At 47.3% G+C, this 18,189-nt stretch overlaps 2 protein-coding genes across 3 annotated transcripts in view; one reads left to right on the top strand and one right to left on the bottom strand.

The window, feature by feature from the left end:
• LOC102072194 (uncharacterized) overlaps positions 1–7,850 on the top strand; it is a 30,471-nt gene extending 22,621 nt beyond the window's left edge. For both annotated transcript variants that reach the window (XM_074551815.1, XM_074551814.1), the window contains exons 11-15: positions 503–664; positions 1,699–1,808; positions 2,710–2,899; positions 3,470–3,587; positions 4,138–7,850. In XM_074551815.1, the coding sequence (XP_074407916.1) occupies positions 503–664; positions 1,699–1,808; positions 2,710–2,899; positions 3,470–3,587; positions 4,138–5,867 (2,310 nt within the window). In that variant the 3' untranslated portion in view covers positions 5,868–7,850. The remainder of the gene's footprint in view (positions 1–502; positions 665–1,698; positions 1,809–2,709; positions 2,900–3,469; positions 3,588–4,137) is intronic.
• On the bottom strand, positions 7,292–16,863 carry LOC102065769 (adrenodoxin, mitochondrial). Its single transcript, XM_005488197.3, has 4 exons — positions 14,642–16,863; positions 12,295–12,419; positions 11,742–11,871; positions 7,292–11,487 (listed from the first exon to the last, which is right to left on the bottom strand). The coding sequence occupies exons 1-4, from the start codon at positions 15,025–15,027 to the stop codon at positions 11,367–11,369; spliced, it is 762 nt and encodes a 253-aa protein (XP_005488254.3). The 5' UTR covers positions 15,028–16,863; the 3' UTR covers positions 7,292–11,366.
• Positions 16,864–18,189: the final 1,326 nt, after the last annotated feature.

Genomic DNA, 18,189 nt, shown 5'->3' with positions numbered 1-18,189 from the left:
GACTGCTTGTCTTGATGTGAATTTGATGTGTTTAGCCCAAAATTTAAAGCCACTTGCAGCTCTGATGAGGATTGAATGGGGAAGAGGATCATAGTTTACTTGTGATCCAGACTCAGTAACAAGGGTGGGAACAACCCTCTCCTGTAATCCCATCACTTCCTTTACAGGCATCTGTCCTTTTCAGTGGGTGTCTCAAGGTCATCACCAGCTGACAAGGGGCAATGTCAGTGCATCCTGCCATGCTATGTAGCCTAGAACTCACTCACTACAAAAGTCCCCTGGGCTTACACTTGTCACAGAATAAGCATGCCCACATGAACTTTATCTGAAGCTTGCCTGTCAGGTTCTTGTCCCTGGTTAGATTAAGATAAATCTCTTGTATTGTTTTCTTCCCATTACTGACTCGGTCATCTGCTAATTACATTGCAACACATGATGAATAATATACACAAACAAGAGGGTAAAGAATTAGGCTCTAAAGTACAACTGGCTTTTCTCTTAGGATATGCTGCTCCTCTTGTACCATGAAGGTCCCTCTACTACAGGCATTTTCAGACGTTCTGCCAATGCCAAGACTTGCAAGGAATTGAAAGAGAAGCTGAACTCTGGAGGTGATGTTCGGGTGGATGGAGAGTCAGTCTTTGTGGCTGCAGCTGTCATCACGGTAAGTGTGGCCAAGTAACTCAGCTTGTCTGGGCCAGTGGCACCTTCCTTCTTTAAGGAAGCAGTGATTCTTTATGGGTAGGGAGGATTCACCTGTTTGTGTGCACAGAGGTGATTCAGTGGCCTGGTTTTCACATGCAGACATGTGCAGCCCCTCAGGATGGGGCTCCCTTTGGCACCTGCCCATACCAAACCACTCCCAGCAGGAAAAGCATTGATGTCCACCTGCAAGGCAGCTGTGATGTCTGTACAGTGCCAAATAACATGGGAGATGCTGCACTGACATATGCATAAAAACCCTTTGGTTGCAGCAGCACAGATGTTTTCTGTCATTCCTGAATGCAAGGCAGAGGCTGCAGACAGTTTGGAAGGCTTGTGCCACCTGAGGGCAGCTGTTCTGCAAGCCGCAAAACAGGAGCTGACCTGTGCTCTCTGAACCTCCAGCCTTCACCCTCTGATCAGCCAGCAAGCACAAGGGAAAGCAGCTGCTAAATCCAAGCAGAGGGGCTGTGGTGGGTGGAGGATGAAGCTTGTGATAAGACCCATGTTTCAGTAAGGAAAAACATGTATTTTGTACTGGCAATTAAATCTGGTCAGAGTAATTTAGGCACCAAAGTATAAAAAAAACCCCTTTTTTCTTGTTGGCCTGATATCCAGGCAGTTCCCAAGACAAGACATACATTGAGTTGTTGAATAGTTCCCTGAGAAAAACCAGCAGTCCTCCTAGCTGAGAAACGTTTCAGAGAGATCTGTGCAGAGCCCCAGGGCTGAGTCCTCTGCTGGACTGGAAAAGGGACAGTCCTGCTCTGGAGAAGGGGCAAAACAGAAGGGCTGCCTGTTCATCCTGCAGTGCTGCCACAAAAGAGCCTGAGGAAGACAGCTTGGTGGGCATGGGAGGGGAGAATAAACATGTTTGTGTAGTGTCTTGTTTTATCTTGTGCTTTATATGAATAAACAGTGACTATATGCATTGTGAAACTGAAACCAGGAATTCAAAACTGACCAGCCTGCTCTGCATATATATATTTAATTCAGGATTTTCTCCGAAATATACCTGACAGTGTTCTATCCTCAGACATGCACGGACTGTGGATGGAAGCTATGGACACAGAAAATCGGGCACATAAGATTGAAGCTATCAAAAGGTTTGTAAAAGTTTCTTTTGGTGGGTAAAGGGGGATCCATATGAGCCTTAGAACAGCCTTCATTTTCTGGAAGATTACTGGCAATGCTCCAGGCCACAGGGGAGGAGCTATTGCTGATTGCCAGTGTCATGGATCAGAAAATTTTCTTTTCAATGGTCTTTTTTGAACATCCTCAACATTTCTGATCCCAAAAAAGTAATTTAAAAATTCTCTTCTGATGATTAGTTCAAATTGCCAGAACAAGTAAATTGAAAAAGCATAATAATTCAGCTACTAGGAGTACATCTATGGTAGCAGAATTAAATCTTTAGTGACAGTAACTTTATTCTTACGTGCACAAAATGAGGTTGATCATCATATAGGCAGTTAGAAGAAACAGCCCTGTCAAGGTGGAAATGTGGACCTTGAAAACAGCTTTACTGCCTTGAAACTGCTGCCCTGAGCATGAGCAGTTTATCAGCTGCTGGATATCCCATTTATTCAACCATGGCTCAGCTCAGTTTTTGAACCTTAACATTTACCCTGGGCCTTCTTTACCCATGTTCCCCACAGCACATGACACAGCAGTGTCTGTGGAGTGCTGCTGGCCTGGAGCTGTCTCCTGTCTCCTCTGGGCATTCCCTGTTTAGTTAAGGCATTGTGGGTTTCCCCCACATGCTTTGAACCCAAGTCCCTTTGTCTGAGACCAGAGCAGGTGGGAAATTTGGATGCAGAGTTGTGGCTCTCACATGAGTTGGTGGACGGGAGTGACACAGATTCACCTTATTATCAAATGGGGATGTCTCAGGCTGGGTACAAAGGGGCAGGAGGGGGGAAAAAGCTTTGGGATGCAACTTCTGGAATCCGAAGAGCAGATGTTTGTGAACAGCACTGTTTTCCTTTTCTCCCACTCCCTGAATAGTCTCATCAACCAGCTTCCAGAGGCCAACCTCATCTTACTCAGACACCTCTTTGGAGTCCTGCATCATATTGAGCAGAATTCTGGAGTGAATCAGATGAATGCCTTTAACCTGGCTCTTTGCATAGCACCCAATATGCTGTGGCTACCGAGTCCCACTGGGCCTGAAGAGGAGAGTCGCTCTACAAAGAAGGTAATCTTCCATGGGTTTGGGAAAACTTCTGGTTTCCTCTTTCACTGCTTTTTATGGTACTGCCTTTTGTAGTCTACAGGAAGGCACAGGGCCAGTGGCAGTGCTGGCTGAGTGGCAGCCAGGCCCCATCCTTTCCTCTGTGCTGGGAGGGGTTTAGCCCCTCAGGCTGTCCAGGGTGAAAAGGCAAGCAGTGATTGCTTCACCAGATGAGCTTCCTATATGGCCAAGCAAGCCCAAGAAAACTGGAGCAGCTGAAGTTGGACACTGCCACCTCAGCTGGAACAAAATGAGCAATGAGCACAACAGTGCACCAGAAAGGAGGAATGCTTGCTTGGAGCTTATGAGGTGCAAGCAATAGTGAGGAAAACTGTAGAATGTGCTATACCTGGCTCACAGCACCAGTTCACATAGTTCATATTCTTGCCTCAGGTGTTCATACAGATGCACTGCCACATTATTAACAGCGTCTTGATGAAATTACATCTTTGTAAAAAAAATGAGACGATCTGGGTATGATTTTACTTGCTCTGTTTTCATGAAACTGAATCTGTGAATTCCTGTCTTTGCCAGGTGGCCTTATTAGTGCAGTTTCTGATTGAAAACTCAGGAGAGATTTTTGGGGGTGATATTGCTTCCTTGTTCCAAAGACCTGACATAAAGAAGTCCAAAAATTCAGCGGAATCTCTGGGTAAGTTGGTGGTAGTAAATCTTCCAGAAATATTTAAAATCTTTTAATAGGTAAAGTCCTCAGACAAAAGAGTTTGCTTTACCTTCACCATTCTTCTAAGGACCAACATTGAAAACCAGCTAGGTTTTGTTTTCCCTTTGCCTGCCAAGCATAGGCAGGAAGAGAAAGCAAAGCAGAGGGTTGAGGTGCAGAAACTCCAGTGTGTCCCCAGAGATGGCTGTCTTTCTTCATGGCTGCTGTTAAACCTGCTCTAACCATTGCAAGAATTTAATGTAGCCTTAACACTGCCATGTCCCAGCAGTATTTTTATTTTCCAGGTTAGTTCTATAAAGCTAAACCACATGGTTTGTATGGAAAGAGATTGTCTCTGTTAGCTATCCTATGAATACAGGCCCATGGTGAAAACTGGTCATCAAGCCAGAATTTTTTTATTATTTCCTATGAGAATAATGAATTATCTTTGTTTTTCTATGGGTTCATACAATTTCCCTGGTTTGGTTGTGAGGTACCAAATATATGGCAACAAATAAATTTGTGTGCTCTGCCCCAGACATAGGCTTGGCTCAGCACGATGATTCCTCCGATGAGCTGGAGTTTTCCACTTGTGATCCAGAAGGGCCAAAGCACCACCTGGAATCTGATGATGCCATTTTTGAAGTACCCAGAAGCTTGTTACTCGATGAGGATCAGGAAGACTGGGACTTGTTCAGCGAGATCACAGCCTGCTACCAGAGCAAAGCGCAGACCAACGCCAGTGCAGACAGCTACGAGCTCCTGGAGGAGGACGGCTCCTTCTGCTCCATCGGCTCCATCCGCTCGCTGAGCCCGGCCCGGGACCGCTGCTCCTCCGAGCCCAGCGTCTGCCTCAGCTCCCAGCTGCCCCCGCAGAGCCACGAGCCCGTGGCCCGCCAGTCCAGCTGCGACGCCACCATCATGAGCAGCCACGCTGACTACGTCCACAGGCTCAGACAGCTGCAGATGGAGAGCCAGAAGCTCATTGATGAGGGCCTAAGCCCTGGGGTTAATAAGGCCAGGCAGAGCTTGTGGCAACCACCTCAGACCACCTCCAGGGTGAAGCAGATCAGCCTTCAGAAGTCCAGCCTGTCCAACAGGTCCAGTTTCTCCAGCCTGTCCTCTACCACCACCTCCCCCTCTGCCTCCTCACTTAGCTCCTTGGACAGTGCTTTCTCCTACTGCTCAGAGTCATCAGCCATCAGTCCCACAGAGGTCTCATCCCTGCCATTCATGTTTGGCACTTCTGCCAGGCTTCATGCTGTGTCTCCCACGGCTGCCAAGAGGTCCCAAAAAGAGTGGCACAAATCCTTCACATCTCCTTTACACCTGTGCAATCTGGACAGTTTTCATGAGGGTGAACCCAAGGCTGGAGAGACCAGTCATTTCTTTGGAGAGCAGAAAAGTTTTCCATGTGTCAGCAGAGCTGCCATGGGAAGCTCATTCACTGACATTGACTGGGAAGAGGAGGAGAGACAGCTGAGCTGTTCAGGGTACCCTGGCCCAGGGCTCAGGAGCCAGGATAATACCAAAGAGTTTGAAGAAAGCCCTGAGTACCCAGCTGCCAGCCCATGCAGTGAGACATCCCCACAGGCCAGCCACCAGCAGCACAGGGAGAAGACAGTGAAGAACATAGAGATCAAAGGCACTGATGACTGCCCTCTGAGCCAGGAAAGCCTGAAGCGCACCAAGATAACTTTTTATGTGGCCCCAAATAAAGAAAGCTCTCGGGGATCTCAAGTGGGAGAAGAGGAGGGATCTGTGACAAACACCAGCAACACAGACTCACCCAGCAGCAGCAGCGAGCAGAGCCTGTCCAAGAGCTTGCAGACTGTGAGAGTCCACATTCCCCAGACATTGTTCTATGGGCAGAACACCCCCCTTGTCCTGCAGTCCTTCTCCAGGCGCTACCACCACGAGCCAATGGTCCCATCCCTGCAGGCCAAGCACAGAGAGAGCCCCCAGAGTGCCTCTGCTCCTGAGGAGCTGGAGAGACAACCAGTGGAAACGGCGCAGGCGCCAACCCAGAGCAAGGGCTCGGACACGTTCAGCCACACCATCCGCATCATCCTCCCTGACACCATTCGGAACACCATCAGGGACTACTTCAAGCAGGATGAAACCGAGCCCTGTCCCACAGCAGAGGTGGACGCAGTGGAGAAGGAACTGCTCCGGAGCAGGGTGGAGTGGCTCAGGAGCCAGCCTGTGGCAGAGGTGGCCACAGAGGAGCGTGACACAGCGGTGTTTGCAGAAGAGACTTTTGTCTAAGGCAATGGTTGTGGAGGAACTAAATATTTTTTTTGTGTATGTGCAACAGAAAATATTCTGTAATATATGATCAGGGTGTGAAGAATTTAGCAGGCTGCCTGGGGCAACAAGTGTAAAGTGACACTAATGTGTATGTAATACTCATTTTGGTGGGAGGTGGGGGGGCTGCTCTTGTGTTTTCTTTATGCCCTTTACTGATGAAAGAGACTTCACTGGCTCGGTGTGGAATGGAGTGAATACCACCAGACTCTCCCTGTCCTTGAATTAGCTGACCTGTACAGGGCCTGACTCCATTTTTTTTAACAGCAGGAAAAGAGAAACGTTGCTTTATTTTTTCCAGTCAGCCGCTGATGTTGGTAGATGACTGGACAACAGGGACAGCTAATGCTTTTAATTAGTTAAAAATCTTTACACTTGCACAAAACCCACTGTTATTCATCACAACCATTCATCCAAAGGAAAATTCTTCACCTTCATTCCAGAAATCACTGCTGCTTCACTCTGCTCATCTGTTGTCTGCTCTGGTCTAGCTCACAGCCCTCAACCATCATTGGTTGAGGCTGGGTTCCAAAATCAGCAGCTGGAGCCCAGAGTCCAAAGTCCAGCATTCATTGACAGACAGCATGTGTAACATTTTAAGGCCAAGATTGCTTTTTTCTGGAATTAATTACACTGTGATTCTTTCTTCTCATACCTTCCCCAAAGTTAGCATTTGACAGAGACACAGTTGCCATGAAGGATTTTAGTACTATCACTTTGACAGGGCTGTGAATGTTCTTCTGTGTCCTCTGGGAGTAGCTCAGTAGCTAGGAGTTTCAGTCCTAGTGAAAATTGACAATTTTCTGTCAATGCTGATGCCCCTTTCTAGAGGCAGTGTGGATGAGGCAAGTGACTAAATTCCTAGCCATGCTGAGAGGGACTTGAGCAGGGCTTGGTTTTAGCACGAGGTCAAGGAGTTGTGGAAGTTGTCAGGAATGTTGTTGAGTAGAGGCTGAAGCAAAGTCCCATCTTGCCAGAAAGTTGTCAGTCCAGGCACTGAAACTGTCCAGGCTTCATCAGCGATGCTGGCTCAGAGAAACACTGAGTTCCCCCTCAGCAGAGTATGTGTCCCTGTGCACTCCAGCAGAATTAATTTTGGGGAATTCCAGGCAGGGATGTGCTAAGCAGGCTGCTGGTAAGGACCATCAAAGAGATGCAGCCAGTGGAGTCCTGAAGCATCCCTCAAAGCCATGCTCAGAAGTGCCACAGACAAAATGGGACTTGTCAAAGGGTTGTGACACTGCCAGCTGAGCTCTAAAAAGATGCTGAGAGCACCACATTAGTTTGACAGGTTGTTTTAAGGAAACAATGGGAAAGGTCTCAAAGGTTGAAAGGTTTGGGATGGTTCATTTGAAAGTTACATGAGAGTTTTCTATGGCGGTATCTGTCAGAGAGACAATCCTTTATCTTACTGAACAGTGAATGGGTGAAGGAAAAGAGAAATACATGAATCCTATTGACTGAAAGCTTGTGGAATAAGTGTCCCTGCAAGCTGCTGAGTGTCTGCAAATAACCAGAGCTGGAGCTGCATGACAGCTGCCATGGTTCAGTCCTTGCATATATGGGAAAGCCACCTCTGTAAAATTACCTGGTGTCAGATCCCTCCACTCATCTGCCAGGTGCCTGTGAGGATCAGTGACAGGAACCTGGCCCAGCACTCCAAATTCACATCATCAAATACTAGGGCAAGGGAACCAGGGGGAAGCCCAGAGCCCACTTTCCTAGGTGTATACAGTCTATTTTGTTAGATAAAGGGTGTTTACCTCTCAGATGTGGCACTCTGTCCCAGATCACCTTTGTGGCCCTTGTATAATGAAAGGTGTATATAATCATAACTCCACCACCAACATAATTTTCCTTACACGTGAACAGCAATAAAGCATCCACAGTCTTTTTTTCTAGAGCTAAAGTTGTAACTGTTTTAATAAAAGACACAGAAGTTGTCATTGTGGTGGTGTCACTTTTTGTTCCCCCTTGCTCTTGCTCTCTCTCCCCTGTGTCAGGGTGGTGGCATTTGCACTGAACTGCTGTGAAACACACTCACCTCCCAACCCAGCTCTGACAGGCAAGAAGTCTTCTGCCAGCACAGCACTCTAGGCATTACTCCTGTCTTTTCAAGAAGGTGAAAGAGCAGTAAATATTATAAGAAAAGTCTGCCTGTTCTTGGAAGAGAGATGATTCTGTATTCTAAACATATTAACAGATGTAAACTCAGTGACTGGGCTCAGGTCAAAGGGGACCTAAACCAAATGCAGAGTAAGAGCTCATAATTTGCATCACCTAAAAAGATCAGAGGAAACTTAGAAAGAAATTAGTTTAGAGAAACACTGGGTGAAACAGGGAAAAACACACAATTTTTCCTTGCCTCATCTTAGGCTGCCTAATGTGGGCACAGTTCTCTGGGTAGCTGCTCTAACCTAGCTCTGTGTTATAACACTTTTCTTTGTTTTAAACAAAACAAAATCCTGCAAAACTTAACACAAACCAGAGTTCTGGGCTTGGAAATTCACAGCCCTCCTTTTCCATGAGCCAGATAATAATGCAACTCAGAGACCAATCTTGAAAATGTTCCACAGCCCCCAGCTTTCTCGTAACAAGAAATAACAAATGCACAGACACTTGGTTGGCTTTCTGCCCCAGAAAGGCCACACTTTCCCTTAATGTATAGCCCTGAGAGGCAAACAGGTTTCCCTTCTTTCTCTGCCCTTTTTCAGACCATTTACACCACGCTGGCCTGTCACACACTGACAGCCCTGCCCACTGCCCCAGCAGATGCAGCTCTTGGGAAGTCGTGTTCCATGGTCACCATCCAGGAAGCAAGGAGCCTTCAGGGCCTGCTCCCAATTTAGACCAAGGCCAAACAAGTCCAGTTCATCTGCCTGGAAGAGAAATGACTCATGCAGCCTCATCTTATTTCTGTTCAGGATATATGATTTCTTTCCTTATCCTGCAGGCTGACAGAAACGTGACAGGAGTGCCTGAGGCAGCTGTAGTTTACTTTAAGCTTTCCAATTCTATTTCTGATGTTTCAACTGTGAGGAAAGCCAGTCTTCTTCTCCCTCATCCTTTGTAGCAGCTCCTTTGTGCAGGGGCCTCTCCATTATGCCAGGGCACCTTCAAGGGACAGTCAGCCCCACCAGAGCAGCACGGGCTACTCTGACTCCCTGCATTTCCATGCTAACAGCTTCTGCTAGAAACTCTTTCTTCAGAGGTCACCCACACTCTGAAGAGGAACACAGCAGTCATTCAACCCTTCCAAGCCAGAAGCTGCTCCCTCCCTCGCCATCCTGCCAGGATGTGTGGAGAGCTGACCTTTTCCAGCAGCAGCCTGGGCTCCAGCTGCCAGCCCACAACAAGGTGGGGACTGAGGAGTGGGACTGCAAAGCTCCAGATCACCTTGGCTTTGCAAGAGACTTGAAGTGCTACTGAATGTGATGGCTTAGCTGCTTTCATTTAATCCATATTTATTATCTTTGCTTTTTTTTACAGTAAATCTAGGACAAGTTGGAGAAGAGGTTTGGGAGAAACAGGCACAGCCTGGAAGATTTTTCTCATGTATCACAAAGGAAAGGGCTATCCTGTCACATGCCAGTCACAAGCCTGTAGCCTTAGTACATCACCACATCCATGGTCCCCAAACAGAGCTGGGACCCTGCAAAAACCCACCCTGCTGCCATCACCTCTTACAGCACATGGCTCTGGCCCATGCCAGAAATCCTTCCTGCAGGTACCCTTCTGCTAAGGAGAAAATTCTGGCATAAATAAACATTTGTACCGATTTTTGCATGAATAATCAGACAGGAAGACAAAGCCTATTGGGAGGATTCACAGATCACTCATCACCAGTGCCCACCGGGACAGCAGGCCACGCCGGGTGCGGCTGGGCTGGTGTCCGCAGTGGGGAGGCATGGAGGTGCACAGAGGCCATTAGACACCAATGGCAGCTGTGTCTCCCTGAGACAGCCCCAGGCACCGGTCAGGGGGAGAAGAAAGAGGAAGGGTGAGCACAGCGCAGCGGCCCCGCTGCCACCCCGGCCTCCTCCTCATTCTCATCATCATCGCAGTCGCCGCCGCCGCCCCGCGCGCGCCCCCTGGCGGCAGAGCGCCGCCACTGCAGCCCCGCGGCCTGGGCCTGACGGTCTCGCTGCCATTCCGTAAATCGCAGAACCGCAGAATATCCTGAGTTCAAGGGACCCTCAGGATCATCGAGTCCGACTCCAGGCCCTGTGCAGGACGTGCCAAGAATGCCATAATGTGCCGACGAGTATTGACCACACGATTCTTAGCTCAGGCTGGGTGCTGCTGCCCTGGGGAGTCTGTTCCAGGGCCCAGCCACCCTCTGGGTGAAGAACCTTCTCCTGAGATGCAAAGTAAACCTCCCCTGACTGAGTTTTGTGCCATTTTCTCGAGTTCTGCCACTGGTCATGAGACTGAAGAGATTGGTACCTGCCCCTCTGCTTCTCGTTGTGAAGATGTTGAAGAACACAATGAAATCTCACCTCCGTCTCCTCTTGTCCAGGTTGAACAAACCAAGTGACCTCAGCCACTCCTCATAAGGCTTTCATCAGACCTTTCATCACCCTCATGGTCCTACTCTGGGCCCTCTCTAACAGAATAATGTCTTTTTTACATTTGGTGCCCAATACTACCTGCAGTATTCCAGGTGAGGCCCCAGCAGTGCTGAGTACAGCAGGACAATCATCTCCTTTGATCAGCTGGCAGTGCTGCATTTAATACAGACAACCAAATTCCATCTATCTCCTTCTATCCCAGCCAGGCTCATGGTACCAGAACAGTGCATCTTGTAGGTCTAAAAGGCTCATTGGTAGAATTTTATTTGACAGGTGGGATAGTAACAGCAATGAGAAAATTTAACATTTGGAGAAAGTGGCTGCTCGCAGCACAGAACAATTCAGGGACCCAAAACATCTCAAGTTCATAGAAGTGATTCCTGCTTACAGGAACTGTCAGCACCCAAATGTCCTCAGTATGCTCTCTGACTAAACTCAAGTCACCTACATCACCAAGCCCACCAGTGCACTGACTTGCAAACAGCAATGCCTTCTTAAGCTCCCCAAATTGGAAAAGTCTGCTCCATTTTTAAAGAGTCAAGCCTTGCAAAATTCTCAACAGTTACTCAGAATAGCAGAATTCTTAAATTTCAAAGGAGAAAGTGAGTCACATACAGCAGAGATATTTACCCACCCAGGGAAATATAAAGCCATACACTTTAATCCAGTTGCATTCAGCAGAGCATTTAAGCACTTAAAACACATACCAAAAACCCTATTAAGCATGCTGCCTTGTTCAAATAGGAGATTTGCCAAACACATCTTTTTTACTGAATCAGACCTTTATGGCCTACTGCAAGCCAGCCACAAAAAGCAATAGCGTCAACCAAGAGCTAAGTACCCTGCCACACCTAAATGAGGGTGTAAGCTGTGCAGCAGTCGTTTCCAGTCACTGTTTGCTTTGCTTTCCAACCTCCAGCTGCCTCCTCATGTCTGACACATCCATGGGGACCCTCAATGTCACACCATCCATCCACTTCTTAACGCACACCTGGCAGCCAAGGCGTGATCTGAGAAGAAAACATGAAGTGAGGCTCCTCTGTTCCCCAGGAAAAGGCAGAAATTCCCCACCCACACTGGGATATATGGTTCAGGATGGGTTTTCACCAAAGCTCCTGTTAAAGATCAGCTGTACCTCAAGAGAAAGCAGCTCTCAAGGCACAGCTGTAGTACAGAACAAGCCCCATCCCCCTGGAAAGAGGTGCCACATGGTGAATCTGCCTCAGAGGCTTGAGGATCTGCTGTGATCAGCAGGGAGGCTTACGTGTCAGTGAGTCCATATGCCAAGTCCAGCATGTCTAGCTCTTCATCTGAGATGGCATCAAGCTTTTGGAAAGTGTCCTTGTCAAAGATGAGGTGACAGGTAGAGCAGGCTAATGTCCCTTCACAGGCACCTGGTGGAGAAGTGAGGGAAGGAGAACAAATCAGGAAAAATAAGGGGGTGAGAGAGACCATCTTTAGGATCAGTGTGAGAAAAGGCCCTTTAACAGATCTGGAGCATGTCAAAAGAGATGCCAGGAAACACAACAGATGGATGCAGTTTCCAGCCTGCCTCTTCTCTGGGAGAATCACCATCACTTTTCAAATTTTTACATCAGCTCCATGCAGCCAAAAGCACTGACAGAGGCTGCTGCAATGCCAGTGTGACAGTGTGAGGTTACATTGCCATCTCAGCATGGGGAGCCACCCAGCAAGCAGCTGGTGGGAAAGGGAAACTTGTTTATGGTCTTGGCAGAGCACAGTGGCAGATCGTTGCACTATTCCTAAGTACCCACTGGCCCTAACAGCCCATGCACATATCCTGCTGCAGCACCTACCAAATCCATCAATGGCCAAGTTGTGATTGACTACCACCTCCAGCAAGCTCTCCCCTTCTTTGGCTGTGGTGGTTAGTCGCTCTCCATCTCGATTTATAAAATGCACTGTCACCCGATCCTCAGAGCTGTAAGACAAATTTGCAAAAAATCAGGACTCCACCCTTTTCTGCACATCCACAAATGAGGTCTTTTGGCTGAGTGCTAGAGACATGGCACTTGGAGGGAAATGTGCACACAAACACTTTCTCAAAGGATTGTGCCATGTGCATTAGAAAAAATTCAAATTATCAGTTCTCAGTGGCAGGCAAATCTGAGTTGACCCAAAATATTTCCCACTTTATCAAAGAGCCCACAGAATAAATGTCTATCTGTGCACAAACAAGTGCAGGTGCCCTTCATGCGCTGCCCCTGCTTGGGCTGGCTGGCAGAGGCAGCGTGGCTAGGCAGGCAGAGCATCTGCAGGTCCCAGGCCTGGGCTGTTAATCCTGGGCACAGCAATGCAATTACAAGCAAAGTCCTCAGGATCAGATACTAATACAGCAAGAAGGGCTGTTGTCATTCGTGTTTTGCTTCCCCTTCCCTTTCCCAAGGGGATTACTTGGTGATTGTTCCTTTTCTGCTGCTTTTTCTTCCATGAAGTGCCCACGCCTTTCCTTAACTCCATCACAGGGAGCCTTCTTGTGGTGAGACATGTTCAGCCTCAGCTTTTACAGAGCTACTGGGCTGAGTAACTTCCTCTGAGCTGATATGATCCATGCTCAAGGAAAAATGCTAATTATTTTGACAGCCTGCAAGATTTAATCTGGCCAAGAGTTAGGAACACAGCCATCAGCTTCTCTTAATGATAACTGCAGAAAGGGAATCTACAAATTAGAGGGAAACAGCATCCAGTTCGTCTCCTCCTGACCAGGCTCTCACCAATCTGGAGAAGAATCCTACCCTGACAGCAGTGCTCAGGATTTCTCACCAAGACAAGCATATCCTGAGACTGTTATATTTGCTGGAGGAAGCAAATATGAGCAAACTGGTTTTTTCCTTAGTGTACGTACCAAACGCTCACTTAGATATAGATATATATATATATATCACTTATATATAGAAGGTCCCAGTCACCCATAGGTCCCAGCTCCTGTGCAGAAAGAAGGCAGCACCCTGGAAGTGGTTGGGCCTTTTGTCCAGGAACTCTCAGTGTGCCACTGCCCAAGTGCCCATCATCCAAAGCCCAAGGCATTCTCCAGTGGCAGAAGCTTCTCTTTCACTAATTTCCTTCATAAAGACACCTACAGATATTTCTAAATATGCAATTTAAAGACTAGCCCTCAAATGTCAAAACAAAGCAAAACAATCCTCCTCATTTTTGATGGATCAGAGTAATTGATTCCATTTGTATAGCAAATAGGCATGTTTCTAGGCAATGTTTGGTTTATCTTTATGGGTGAAATAATTTGTTACAAAATAGAAATGGTAAAGTGATAGAATGCCACTTAGTGGTGCAACCGAATTGATTTTTTTAGCTGGATAATTGTCAGAGGTTTGGAAAGATCTTACCAGGATGTGATAAACTCAACACTGTAAATTCAGTGTATGCCAACTGATTCTTTCCTTTTAAAAAATAAAATCTCAAACCTTTTGTGACACAGGAAAGTGGTGAAGGAGGTTTCATGAAAGCAGTTCTTCCCCCGTCAATGTTTTCCTTAAAAGATACTTTCCAAGGCTATATAAACCAGCCAGATGCCTACAAGTACTGCCACAGATAATTTCATAAGCAACAAACCAATTAGAAAGAAATCCCATTGATAATGAGTCTTCATAAATCCCACCAAGTGGGGTTATCTATGACCTTTCTCTAAGGTCAGATAGCAAAATAGTTTATTGTATTTTCTGCAATGGTTGGATCTCTCTCTCAATGCCTAGCAGATTACAGTTTCACTCAGATTCTATTAGTCTAGGAGATCCACAAATTACATTTATTTTAGCTTCTCTTCCTGAGCTATCCCTCAAGCAGAGAGAAGAAAGGCTGAAGATAGAAGAAAGGCTGGCATGAGCCTGCAGTAGTTCCTGCTGTGGAAATGAGCCAAAGGACTCTTGTGCCTCTGTCACCTTCACTATCTGTGGCCCCCACAGCTCTGGAGGCAGGACCAGCACCTCTGACAGGTCCCCACAGCTCCAGGGGTGGGAAGCAGCTCCTCTCAGGGTGGGTCCTGGCACCACCTTCCTCCCCATCAGCACCTGCTCACCCAAGCTGGTGGTTCCATCCCCCACCTCCCAGAGGCCATGGCTTGGCTGGCCTCTCTCCTGTTCCTGCCAGGGGCAGGTGCCTCCATGCCTGTGGGAGCATTTGACCCACCTGGATTCCCCAGGGGCATCCTGGTGCGTGGAGCTGAAGGCTCTCTCTGCCCAGCCCCTTGCTGGGCCCTGGTGCTGCTCAGTCTCAGCACACAGAAGAACCAGGCGAGTTCTGCTGGCGCTCAGTCTGCTCTGCAAGGGCCGCAAGAGCCCCAGGATGCCGTGAGCCATCCTGCTCCCTGTCCCCTGCGCTGTCCTCTGATGCAAGGACAGCTTGATTAGGCATTTATACATACAGCCGGGGAGGATGGGGGGAAGGAAAGGAAAAAACCATAGTAGGACAGCCTCTCTGGGGGTGGAGGGAGGGAGGAGGGAGGGGAAGCAGGAAGGAAGGATGGACAAAGGGATTGTGCTTGGATCTTGCTGCAGTCCAGCCCAGCAGGGCATGGGAATTGGTGGAAGCACAGGAACAGGTGAAACATCACATCCTCATGCCCATTTCCAAGCAATGCTCACTTTGTTCTCTTTACAGACTTCATTTTAGGAGCCAGAACTAAATCAAATCTCAGGAGAAATATTAATTGTGATGTCTAATCATACAAGGAGTTGCAAGTTGAGGGCTGGAAGAGCAGGGAGGCAGGAGAGCCAATGTCTGCTGCCTTGAGGAGAGGGGCACGCAGTTCCTACAGCAATGGAGTGAAAACAAGACATGAATTCTGCTCTTTACAAGATGGCATCCAGCCCATCATTGCCTTACCCAATACATCAGGCTCCCATCTCTAAAATGTGAATATTCACTTACTTCCCATGATGGTGGTGAGAAACAGCCACACTTAGCTGCTTGTTTGCTAAACTCTCTGCTGAAAAGTACCATAAAGGTGCAGATAACTGTAATTCATTTCATGCTAACTGGCAATCCACACTACTAAGCTTTGAAGCCTTGCAGAAGAAAACTCTTAACTTATTCCCAGAAACACTGGATTAGTCTACCCTCCTCTACAGGGTAAATCAAAATGAATTTGAGGGCCAAAAATACAACAGCAAAGACAGTTTCAGTTCCTGGTTTCTGTGGAGTTAGGGAACAGCTCTCACCTCAAGAGCATGAATGGTTCCTTCCACCAAATGTACAGCTCACCATTTGGTAGGATGTCTGCTTTAATCAAGTTTTTTTAATGCAATAACATATTGGTAGCCAGTATAAGCAAAAAAAAAATGTTGATACTGGACTCTCTAAGCAATTTGTACAGGGGAAAAACCACAGCATAAGATAGAAAATGTCTGCCTCAACACAGACACACACACACAGCATTGGATTCATAGTTCTGAAGATGACCAGAAAGTTTTGGCTTTTTGTCCCAAAATGAAAGTTTTCCACCCAAAGCTTTCAGGTTGGAAGGGTTGGAAAGAGGCGCTTAGGCTTTCTGAAAAAACCATCGAAGACATTAAGGAATGCAAGTATTTTCCATAAGCCAGGAGGGAAATGTATTGTTCAGTTCAAAGGCAAGTGTTCAAGCATTCAAACATACCTCTCAGACAGCTCCAGTGGAGACAAATTCATGGGCAATGCATAAAGGATTAAAAAAATAATAATAATTCTCAGGCCAACTTTTCCAGGTGGTTTTCTCTCTCCTACAAGCTGCCCCAAATGCTTCAGGCTTCAAAGCCAAATTCTTGAGCTCCATCTCACCCCCAAACTGAAAACTACTCTGTGCAGCTTCTGCAGCTGAGAGACTCTGGGCAGCTCTGCCTTTGCTTTTCAGGCACTACAGAGATGCAGCAGAGAGCCCAGTTCTGTCTCAGCCATGTCCATGGAAAGAAAGCAAGGCTGGCAAAGAGAGCCACAAGGAGAGGGGCCACAGCACATACAAACCACAAAGCATCTTATCTCTCTAGCAAACCTTGAGCTGAGAGAGATACATTAGATATATGCACAGCAGTTTCCACAGCAAGGACATTTGTGTGTTTGTCTGGCACTGACTCCTCTCCCTGCCAGGAACTCAGAGCACAGCAAGTGACAGGTCAATGTCACCTGATGGAAGAGAGGCCAGTGCAGAGAGGGAAATCAGGGAGACTTTGAGGAGCAGCAAAGGGGACAACTACTCCCTGGTGAAAGCAAAACAATTCTGCTGGGGCAGGAGAGAATCAGGCCTTTGCAGATTTTGAACAGTCTGTTTTAAGATCTTTGAAATACTGAGAAAGGGCAGAAGCAGGATCTCCTTTCCAGAGTAAATCATTGTTCATTTAGCTAAGGGCACAAAAATAGAAAGCTTTGCAAATAACCACCCCTCCCACAAAAAAAAAAAAAAGCTCCAATAAAAAACCCAAACCAAACAACCAACTAAACCAAAGAAGAAAAAATATCATTGCTTTTGGAAAGGAAAAAAAAAAAAAAAAACCCTAAAACAACCTCAAAATTTTGCTTCACAGGTCAGCACATATTTTATAATAAGGCCAGGCACAGCTGAAGAGAACCCTTAGCTCTGTTTCAAGAATGGTTTGGCAGAAACCAGCCTCCCATCAGTGCACACAGGCACGTTGCCCCCACCTCCCTGGTTTCTTGCCAGCAGGCCACACTCTGTCAGTGCAGTGGCTGTGCCCACGCATCCAGCCATGTGCTGGCACATGCTGGTAAGGAAGTGGTTTTCTGGCTTGAAATGCATTGTCCAATATCTTCTGTAGCACACACCAAACAATGTGGTCCTCCCTCCCCCCAGTCTAATGCACTCTCATGCAAATATCCAAAACATCTGTGACTGCCTCAGCTCCACCTCAGCCCCATCTTCTGCACAAGGAAGTGAACAGTGAAATCAGCACTGGCCTAACCCAACCAGAAGCTACACAACACCTTTGCAGCCCTCCACAGCAAGAAGCATACTTGGATTTTTGAGATAGCAAACACAGCTCCTCTGAGCAGTGTTAGAGTTCCTTTCCAGCAGGCAGAGCTGCCCTGGCTCAGTCTCGGCCCATGCTGTTCATGTGTAGAGGGAGACAAGCTCGTGCTGGTCCCATGGGAGAAGTCTCAGGGGCTGTAGTCAGAGCAGCAGGCACACAGACCCAGGAACAATGAACATTTCCAGAAGGCAGCCTTCATTAATTGGAAAAGCAAGAACAGCTTACCCCTGCCCTCCTAACCAAGCCCACTGCCTCACAAATACTCCTGTAGGGAAGCAGATATGGACTGCTTGCTGACACAGAACTAAAGCACTGAACACAACTAAAATTCACCTTTCCCACTGTCACTTTAAAAACCCATTAACCACCTTTCCTGTTCCAGAGCAAGTTGCTAATAAAAGCAAACAGAACAATTTGTACTGGTTTGACTTTTAGCAAGCCCACAAGCCCAGACAGAGTGCTTGTGCTGCCTCACAAGAGATGCACTGAGCACAGATCTGGGACAAAGTGCACAACCAAGGGAGCTCAGGTCACAGATACTGCCTCAGAGGCTGGGGCTCAGGGAGAATATAAATATGCCTCAATTTCTACATCTCTCAAACAAGGCTGTTTGCCCCATTCTAACCTTCCCTACGTGTTCAGCAACCTTCTGAGAATGACACAAACAAAGGAGCAAGAGCCATATTTTCACCACTGGAAGCAGGAGGACAGACATGC

This window comes from Zonotrichia albicollis, chromosome 14, assembly GCF_047830755.1.
Source record: "Zonotrichia albicollis isolate bZonAlb1 chromosome 14, bZonAlb1.hap1, whole genome shotgun sequence".
Classification (NCBI taxonomy): Eukaryota; Metazoa; Chordata; class Aves; order Passeriformes; family Passerellidae; genus Zonotrichia; species Zonotrichia albicollis.
This window is presented reverse-complemented; position numbering and strand designations above follow the sequence as displayed.